The sequence below is a fragment of the Nelusetta ayraudi genome, unplaced genomic scaffold (genome assembly GCF_046127955.1).
Source record: "Nelusetta ayraudi isolate G7.1 ecotype Tasmania unplaced genomic scaffold, CSIRO-AGI_Nayr_v1 ptg000134l, whole genome shotgun sequence".
NCBI classification, from domain to species: Eukaryota; Metazoa; Chordata; class Actinopteri; order Tetraodontiformes; family Monacanthidae; genus Nelusetta; species Nelusetta ayraudi.
Genome location: NW_027466184.1, coordinates 2,052,677 through 2,062,500, shown reverse-complemented (window position 1 = coordinate 2,062,500; position 9,824 = coordinate 2,052,677). Strand labels below are relative to the sequence as shown.

Below are 9,824 nucleotides of genomic sequence, written 5' to 3'. Positions count from 1 at the left end.
GATGAATGCTCTTATTTTGAAGTGATGTGTTGCTGCTGCTTCTGTGTCTCTCGTGTCAGAAATGATTTCTGGTCAGTTTTCACTTTATTGTGAAATCAGTTCCAGAGGAAGGTGAAAGACCTCCTGTCAGCTGTTAGGAACCACTGCGTCCAGAACCAGAACCAGTGTCTGGTTCTGGTTCTGGTTCTGGAGGCAGTGAGTGCGTCCGTCCTGGGGCCTCACTGCCTCCAGAACCAGAACCGGTGTCTGGCCCGCCTGTCTTAATATGCACAGTGATTGATGCTCTTATTTTGAATAACCTACTGGACGCAGTGGTTTTTAATGTGGGTCAACTGCTCGCAGGAACGAGATTTTTTTGTGCGAAGTTAATCTGTGTCAACTTCCTGCTGCGCCTGCCAGGTCCGCTGTCCTGCCAGCACTTTGTGGCCCAGTTCAACATGCAGGGCGTGACGGGCCAGGTGCTCTTCAACGCCACCTCCAGGACGGCCTCGGCCTGGCTGTCCGGCGCCGGTTCCTGCCCCTCGGTCCGCTTCACCCTCAGCGCCTTCCCGGTGGCGCTGGGCCGCCACGCCCGGCCCTGCGCCCAGGCCAACGTCGGCCCGGCGCTGTTCACCCTGGCGGCCGACCCGACCTCGGACCGGCCCGTGGACGTGTCGCCGCTCTTCCTGCAGCGCTCGGACCTGGACGACCTCTCGCTGACGGTGCAGACGTGCGGCAGCGCCGTGGCGTGCGCAGTGCTCAGAAGTCAGGGTCCCACGGCGTCCAGCCGGCAAGCCCGGTTCAACGGCGCCGTGGCGGGCGACGTCTACCTCCGTCTCAACGGCGCGGCGGGCCCCGCCCGCCTCCTGACCGACCTGGTGACGGTGGGCGACGCCCCCGACCCGCCCGCCGACGCCGAGGTCTACGGCTCGGCCAGCGCCGCCGCCAGCTGCCGGGTTCTGCTGGGGAGCCCGGACCTCTCGGCGCTGAGCGGCCTCGGTACGGTCCGGGTGGGGAACGCCTCGCTGCCGGCCAAGTCCCACCTGGACCTGAACGCCTCCGGCGCCGACGAGGCCCGCTTCCTGCTGCTGCGCCTGGGCTCCGGGTTCCAGTGCGCCCGGGTCTACCCGGTGCCGGAGAAACAGGTTACGGCCGTCGTGGACATGAGAGGCATCAGAGGCCGGCTGACCTTCCGCCAGGCCTCGCCCTTTGACCCCACCACAGTCCGGGTGGACCTGAGCAACCTGGGCCGGGCCGTGGCCGGGTACCACGTCCACGTGTTCCCGCTGCCCTCGCTGCGGACGCCCGCGGCCCGCATGTGTTCCAACGACAACGTGGGCGGCCACCTGAACCCGTTTGGCGTCAACACCAGCGACCCGTCCTACCCCCGGGTGCCGGGTTCCACCCACGACAGGTACGAGGTGGGCGACCTCAGCTCCAAGCACGGCTCCCTGGCCGACCTGGACGCCGTCAACCGGACCCTCACCGACTTCAACCTGCCGCTCTTCGGACCCAACAGCATTGTGGGCCGCTCGGTGGTCCTGCACCTGCGGACCGACGGGTCCCGGTACGCCTGCGCCAGCGTGGGCTACCCGGGCGAGGTCATCGTGGGCCGCGCCCGCTTCCGGAGTCCCGTGGTGGGCGAGATCCGGTTCACCCAGTTGAGGGCCAACCCCCTGTCCGACGTCTCGGTCTTCCTGGACCTGGCCTACGGCGACCCGGCCGCGGCGCCCACCCGGAACCACGCCTGGCACGTCCACACCTACCCCATCGGATCGGCCCGGGACGACGACGCCGACCGCTGCGGTACCACCGGGGGTCACTGGAACCCCTTCGACGTGGACACGGCGAGCGGCAGCTACTCCCGCGACTGCGGCCCCTCTAGCCCCGCCTCCTGCGAGGTGGGCGACCTCTCCAACAAGCTGGGCACCGTGGACCTCGCCGCCAACGTGGGCCGAGTCCGAGCCAAGTCCTTCTTCACCGACGTCACCTCCTGGTTGGCCGACTCGGGCGTGGTGGGCCGCTCCGTGGTCGTCCACCGGGCGGAGCGCGGAGCGCCGCGGATCGCCTGTGCCAACGTGACGCTGGCGCGGGCCCCCCGGGCCCGGCTGGGGCCTTGGTTCAGCCGGAACATCGTCGCCGGCCAGGTGCTCTTCTCGCAGGCGGTCCCGCAGGGTCCGACCACGGTCCAGGTGTCCCTGAGGAACCTGGGCTCCCTGGCCAGCGGCTACCACGTGCACGTCCTTCCCATCGTCCCCGGCAGCTCAGAACCCTGCTCCGACGCCAACATCCTGGGCCACCACAACCCCTTCGGAACCAACGCCTCCCAGGGCCCCGCCCCCGCCGTCGGCACCGTGGACCAGTACGAGATCGGCGACATCAGCGGGAAGTTCGGGACGCTGGCGGGCCTGGACCGGTCCCAGGCCGAGTACAGGGACCGGGCCATGCCGCTGACCGGGCCCTACAGCGTCCTGGGCCGCTCGCTGGTCCTGCACTTCAACAACGGCTCCAGGTGCGAACCATCGAGCGTCAGGAACAGAACCAAACTATCAGAGTGGGACTGGGAGTGGTTCAACAGAGTATTATGGGCTGGCTGGATGGGGATTGAACAGAGTATTATGGGCTGCACGGGGACCAGGTTGACCTGTTCCTGGTCGTGTTTCTCCTCCGCAGGATTCAGTGCGCCGACGTCCAGGCGGAGCCAGACGCCGAGGGTCAGTGGGCGGCGGCCAGGGCGGTTTTCAGCGGCGCCGTGACCGGGACCGTCTCACTGGTACCAACATCACGCTGCACTCTTTCACCACACAACACAATCCCACATTTCAGTGAAACTTTTGTGGTTGTTTTGTTTTTTAAGTGACGTCTTGCAGATTTTAATCATTTGAAATCTACACTGACAGTCAGTTATAAACCACTGACAGTCAATTATGAACCACTGACAGTCAGTTATGAACTATGCTGCTGCTGCTACTGCTGCTACTGCTCCTGCAAACCAGTGCAGCTTCATTAGCAACTGGTTTGTCCTGTATGTTACCTGTGGTTTGTACCTGGCACCTGTGTGTGTGTGTGTGTGTGTGTGTGACCTACATTCTGCCTGGGCTGCACCTATAACTGACTGTCAGTGGTTCGTAACTGACTGTCAGTGGTTCGTAACTGACTGTCAGCAGCTCGTTGTGAGGATGAGTGTCCGTGAACGCTTGCGACAGTGTTTCCTCTCCGGTCGACCAATCAGGAGCCGAGCTGCCACAAAAACGTGACGCTGTGTTTGCGGTTGAATTCATTATCTTCATTATCTCCGGGCCGGGAGCTTTCACGCAAGGGCTCATGGGAAGCCGGGGGCAGTGGTGGTGGGTGGTGGCGAGGCATTAGCATTAGCATTAGCTTAGCGGCCGTCGTCGGCTCTATTCCTGATGATGAGGGAACAGCTGCGGCTGTCAGCCAGAGGACTACCTGCTGAGGGCGCCACCGCGAGCTAGCACACACACACACACACACACACACACACACACACACACACACACACACACACACACACACACGTGTTCACACGGCCGGGTCTGACTTGGATCAGAGTGTGAAATACTGGTCAAGGTCCTGATCACGAGAATAACCTGACAATATTTCATGGCTGCAACTTTATAGCTTCTTAGCATAGCATTAGCTTTGACTCCAGTACCTCATGCGCTGACTGGCTCAGAGTTTGGACACCATGTGACGCTCACTTCCTGTGGTCTCTCAGCGGCAGCAGGTGTTTCCTGACGGGAGCAGCGGCGATGTCATCCTGGTGGTGGCGCTGCGGGCAGCAGCGGTGCAGCCCAGGCAGAATGTAGGTCACACACACACACACACACACACACACACACACACACACAGGTGCCAGGTACAAACCACAGGTAACATACAGGACAAACCAGTTGCTAATGAAGCTGCACTGGTTTGCAGCAGTTGCAGCAGCAGCAGCAGTAGTAGCAGCAGCAGTAGTAGCAGCAGCAGTAACAGCAGTAACAGCAGCAGCAGTAACAGCAGCAGTAGTAGCAGCAGCAGTAACAGCAGTAACAGCAGCAGCAGTAACAGCAGTAGCAGCAGCAGCAGTAGTAGCAGCAGTAGTAGCAGCAGTAGCAGTAGCAGCAGCAGCAGTAGTAGCAGCAGTAGTAGCAGCAGCAGTAACAGCAGCAGTAGTAGTAGCAGCAGTAGCAGCAGCAGCAGCAGTAACAGCAGCAGTAGTAGCAGCAGCAGCAGCAGTTTTCTTCTTCTTGTTGAGGACCAAACATACAGTGCATCAAACTCTTGACAGAATCAATTCTTGAACTTCCTGTCTGTGCCGCCACTTCCTGTCTGTGCCGCTACTTCCTGTCTGTGCTGCTACTTCCTGTCTCTCTCCCTCCAGTTGAGCAGCGTCTCGCTGTCCGTGGCCACGGCGGCCGCCAGCAGCGCCCGGTGCGGCGGCCTGCAGGACACCTACAACCCCTTCAACATGACGTCCACGGTGAGAGTCCGCTCCTCTGACCTCTGACCTCTGACCACTGCCCTCTGACCCCTGCCTATCTGAGTTTACTAAGTGCAGCGTTCCTCCTGAGAGATAGAGATGATTGCCTCCTGAGCGGCTGTCACTCAAACTGGTTGTGTCACATCAAACATGAGCCCTGCTTTAATCCATTAAAAACGCTTCCTTCTCTGGAAGCCAGCCCAATGTTATTTTAGTGCAGCGCCGCAAAGAAAAGCAAAGGTGATGTTTAGACCTGAGTGCCTGACGGCTGCTGCTGCTGCTGCTGCTGCTTGTGTGTCCAGAGCTCCAGCTGCTCACTGGAGGAGCAGCTGAGCTGCGTACAGGGAGAAATCTCCTCCAGGCAGGGGAACATCAGCCTGCAGCAGAGGAGCCTCCTCACTGACAGCAACCTGGAGCTCTCTGGGGACTTCACTGGTACACACACACACACACACACACACACACACACACACACACACACACACACAATCAACAAACATCTTGATGAACAGTGATCTTGAAATGCTGATTTCAATCTCTGCTGCTGTTTGTGTGTGTGTGTGTGTGTGTGTGTGTGTGTGTGTGTGTGTGTGTGTGTGTGTGTGTGTGTGTGTGTGTCCAGTGGTGGGCAGGGCTCTGGTGTTGACGAACAGTGCTGGCAGTATTGTGGCCTGTGCCAACATCACGGCTGAATCGCCCTCAGCGGACCAAACCTTCCCCAAGGTCGTGAACTTCAGCAGGTCAGACGTCATTTATTTTGAAATGATGGGGTTGGGGTTGAGGTTGAGGTTGGGGTTGGGGTTGGGGTTGAGGTTGGGGTAGGGGTTGGGGTTGGGGTTGAGGTTGGGGTTGGGGTTGAGGTTGAGATTGGGGTTGGGGTTGGGGTTGGGGTAGGGGTAGGGGTTGGGGTTGGGGTTGGGGTTGAGGTTGGGGTAGGGGTTGGGGTTGGGGTTGAGGTTGGGGTTGGGGTTGGGGTTGGGGTTGAGGTTGAGGTTGGGGTTGGGGTAGGGGTAGGGGTTGGGGTTGAGGTTGGGGTTGGGGTTGAGGTTGAGGTTGGGGTTGGGGTTGAGGTTGGGGTTGGGGTTGGGTTTGGGGTTGGGGTTGGGGTTGAGGTTGAGGTTGGGGTTGGGGTTCGGGGTCTTTGACTGACATCCATCACGTCATTCACCAACAAAGAACAGCAGACGGCCAATCCGAGGCCTGCTCAGAAGGATGGTGTGAAAGCTGTGGTCTGGTGTCTCCTGAAGGTTCCAGTTCCGCCAGAGGGTGGCCAGGGTTCTGGAGGTGGACGCGTCCAGAGTCACCATCCTGCCTCGGTCCAGTGGACCTGCAGCTGAGTCACCGTGCCAGACTGTCAACTACATGGTGGCAGGTGAGCACCAGGAAGCTCCGGCACAGGGAGGAACTTCAGATTGAAAAAATCCTCCCTGGTGTTGAAATATTCCATGTCCTCAAGTTCCAACTGAACACAAACCTTCTTCTGAAACAATGGTTTCCGCATTAACCAGCAATGCAGTGTTTCCTGTTGATCAAAGACAATGAAAGTGTTTGTGTCTCATTGATGGAAACAAAGGTTTGCTCATCAGCTGTGTTGCTCTGCTAATGACTGAGTCGTAGTTGAGACTCCTGACGCCAGGCCAACAAACTCCCACAAACTCATCTCTTGCTGGTTCTCAGCCCTCCGGGTCATCGTGGGGTAGAAGGCTCGGGTCCATATCTTCAAGAGGTCCGTTGCCCTGATTCCAGCCTTCTACCTCACACTGAACATGATGAACCCACCACAGGAGCCTGGCAGTGGAAGAGTGCCACTGGTACCAGACAAACATTGCAGAGCATCGCTGCAGGTTCCAGTGGGTGAAAACACAGTGGTGAAAACACTGTGGTGAAAACACTGTGGTGTAAACTAATGCAGTGCAATAATGCAGATCTTTATGAGCTGCAATCTCACAGAGACGGTCGGCTCGATGGCTCGATCGTAACATGATGACGCCCAGCAGCTTTGCAGAATCAGAACAAGGCTGCTGGTTCATCGGGACAATGAGCTGTTCTGGGCCACTGTGTGTGTGTTGGGGGGGGGGGGGGGTTCCTTTAGAAATCCTGAAAAGGAGGAAGCCCAGCATGGAAACCTGAGGACACCTGAGTGTTCGGAACACAGAGCGTCTGTAGCCAGTGGACCAACCCTGGAGCAGAACCAAGGCCTCACTGGGGCGGGGGAGTGCACAATAGTCCTTCATATTCAGGGAGGTTGAGGGGGGGTGGGGGGGGCCTCCATTGTTCCATTCCAAAAATGAATATTAGATCTTAAAGTTCTTCTAGTGACAATAATTTAGATTGTTAGACTTTTGAGAAAACATGAGGAGAGGGGGGGGGGGGTGTTCTGACCCCCCTGGAACCGCCTGGACCCCCCCCCACCCCACCCCCCGGACTCCCGGACCCTCCTGTATTTGGCTCAGTGCTCACAGTCTCCCGGCAGGTGGCGCTGCACCGCAGCAGAGACACCTGAGAGGGTCTCACCTGTCTGGACTCAAACTGCATGAGTTCATCCAGCAGTGTGAGGGGGAGGGGCTGGAGGGGGAGGGGCTGGTGGGGGAAGGGCCGGTGGTCCTGATGTGATTGGTCTTCCCTCTCTCTAACGTCTGTGTGCTTCCTCAGGCCGGGTGAGCGACGAACAGCTGAGCGCCGTCAGTACCAGCGAGACCATGGCAGAGTTCAGGGAGTCGGACCTGTGCACAAGTGAGTGATCTCTCCATCCACCAGGTTGACAGGTCGATGTTCGCAGTGGAGGTGAAGAGATGAAGAGAGGGTTTACAGTGGTGTGTATTGCATCAGCCAGTAAAACTGCTGGAATCAGCGCTGGTAATTGTGTGTGTTGTGCCACCACTGCTAGCAGAACATTTACACAACGTCAACACATTTACATCAACATGAAGGTCCTCCAGGCTCCGTGTCAACAGCGCCACCTATCAGTCATCTGAGGTGCATCACGTGTTGACACAGTGCAGTGGTGTGACACACAGTTCAACCTCCACTGCATTTGTCTTCACTGCCACTGCACGCCAGCTGGAAGCTCGCTGGTGTTTCTGTCGACTGAGCCCTGAACACTGACTGCCATGTGTTGTGTTGTGTTGTGCTGTGTTGTGTGGTGTGGTGTTGCCAACAGGAAGTGCAGGTGTGCTGCTGGTTCCAGGAACTCTTCTTCTGTTGTGGATGCATCTCCTCCAGCTGTGAAGCGTCGCTCCAGCGTAGCTTTCCTTTATTGTTCGGGGCTTTTTGCGGTGGGTGGCGCTAGCAGTCGCCCGGCGGTGGAGTGAGAGCTGCTGCTCCACTGCAGCCTGCACTGTGTGTCTGTATGCACTGTCTTTATTTTCCACTGCAAGGTTTTTAATGTAAATATTGTGCGTGACATTGCGAAGGAAATACAATCCTTTGAAAGCCTGCGATGCTGTTGCTGATCCCTAACACACACTGGCAGTCTGTGGCTCTGCGGGCTGCGGAGCTGCACCAGGCGTTTGGGTTGGAGACTGTTTCTGCTGTAGGACCACGCTGCCTTACTTGAACCTGTCATGATAAACGGTGTCTCCTCTTCAAAGTTAACCGGGTGTTTTTGTATTCTGAGGTCAAGTTCAATCATTGTGATTCAAAGCAGGAGTTTTATTTTGAAGAATCGTTCTTGTTGTGTTTTTCGATGGTTTTGCTTTCTGACCATGACGTCACTGATGAAGAAATAAATTGTGATATGAAATGAACCAGTGATGCCGTCTAGTTTATTCTAGTTCTATACTCTGGGCTGGAACACATCTGTCCATCAGCAGCTGCTTCAGAGCAACACAGAACCAGAACCAGAACCAGAACCACCAGGTTCAGTGATGTATTCAGCGTCCACATAGAAGCCTGATGATGTCATTGTCTCAATGCAAATGTATTGTGAGCAACACAAGATAGAGAACAGTCGTTCACAGCTGGACTGTAGTGAAGACAAACTGGGTCAAATAAAGAAAAATGAATCAATAATGAACACACTCACATTAAAGAAAAGTCAAGTAAAGCAACAAGTGGCACAAACACAGCAGTCACAGCTGATTCTCAGTTCAGATGGTAAAAGATCAGTTTGTTTTTACAAAGAGGAAAGTTGAAGATAAACGTGCAGATTTCTATCTTTAGTGCTTCTTTGCTCCTTCGGGACCTTTCCAGAGGTTTTACAGCAAATAGCTGCGGATCACTGAGAGCATAGGTGTCAAACTCTGGCCTGTGGCCCAAATCTGGCCCGCAGTGTAATTCTATTTGGCCCACATGGCAATACAAAGGCCCGCAGGTGTTAAACAGTATACTGTGTACTGCTAACACTACAAATCCCAGAGTGCACTGCTGCTATTCTGCCAGACTCGTTACTCTAACGTAATATAAGCTTTTTTCTTGCTACTCCAAGGCGTGGACTTGAATGGTTGCACGTCCATAGAAGGATACTGTGATTCGCTACTTGGGTTATTGGGTGTTGTTTTTTTTATATGTATCATCAGTGGAAAAAGGTCACAGTTGAAATTTAAATCAAAGGCTGCAAATAAATAAGAGGCCGTGTTTGGCCCACTGTGTATTTGAGTTTGATGCCCCTGGCGTAGAGAGACGGCACCACTGGAACCACCAGTGGTCAGCTGATCCACACTGGAACCACCAGTGGTCAGCTGATCAGTGGTCAGCTGATCCACACTGGAATCACCAGTGGTCAGCTGATCCACACTGGAACCACCAGTGGTCAGCTGATCACTGGAATCACCAGTGGTCAGCTGATGGACACTGGAACACTCACACCTTCTATTATTGCAGTTTCATCTTGGAAAGAATCAGTAGCGCCTACTGAGAGAAACAACTGGGACAGCTGTTTCAGAGTGGCGGTAGTTTAAACTACCAAGGCATGGAAGGCATCGGGTGGCTTGAGCGTCACACTGGAAACATTCTTATCCAATCAGCGGGGGTGTGTCTCTCATCTGTCGCCTCGTCTTCCTGATCAGCTCTGACGTCTCGATAGGAAAATGTGAGGAAACACTGAGCACCACTGACCTGCCGCCCTGGTGGAGGAACACGGCAGTGCAGCGTCGCCCTTCACAGGCGGAGCAGCTTTATCAGAGGAACCAGTGAGAGCACTGAGAGGAAGTCCCAGAACCTGGAGAGACCACCAGAGACTGACAACTGCCAACTACACAGAGACTAAGAAGAGCAAACTACATAGAGACTGAGATCTGCAAACTACCCAAAGACAGACCAGGGAATTCAACCTGCCACCGTCTAATTTGCAGATAATATGAGAGAACTTCTGTGGTTTGCATGGAACAGCAGTGGTTGACTGCAAGGAGAAGGAAATGTG

The 9,824-nt window shown here is 56.0% G+C and overlaps 1 protein-coding gene across 1 annotated transcript in view; it reads left to right on the top strand.

The window, feature by feature from the left end:
- cusr (Copper-only SOD repeat protein) overlaps positions 1 to 8,211 on the top strand; it is an 8,915-nt gene extending 704 nt beyond the window's left edge. Inside the window, exons 2-10 of the mRNA XM_076051322.1 lie at positions 400 to 2,491; positions 2,653 to 2,752; positions 3,719 to 3,805; positions 4,367 to 4,465; positions 4,768 to 4,900; positions 5,088 to 5,205; positions 5,713 to 5,837; positions 7,118 to 7,198; positions 7,626 to 8,211. Of these exons, the coding sequence (XP_075907437.1) occupies positions 400 to 2,491; positions 2,653 to 2,752; positions 3,719 to 3,805; positions 4,367 to 4,465; positions 4,768 to 4,900; positions 5,088 to 5,205; positions 5,713 to 5,837; positions 7,118 to 7,198; positions 7,626 to 7,693 (2,903 nt within the window). The 3' untranslated portion in view covers positions 7,694 to 8,211. The remainder of the gene's footprint in view (positions 1 to 399; positions 2,492 to 2,652; positions 2,753 to 3,718; positions 3,806 to 4,366; positions 4,466 to 4,767; positions 4,901 to 5,087; positions 5,206 to 5,712; positions 5,838 to 7,117; positions 7,199 to 7,625) is intronic.
- Positions 8,212 to 9,824: the final 1,613 nt, after the last annotated feature.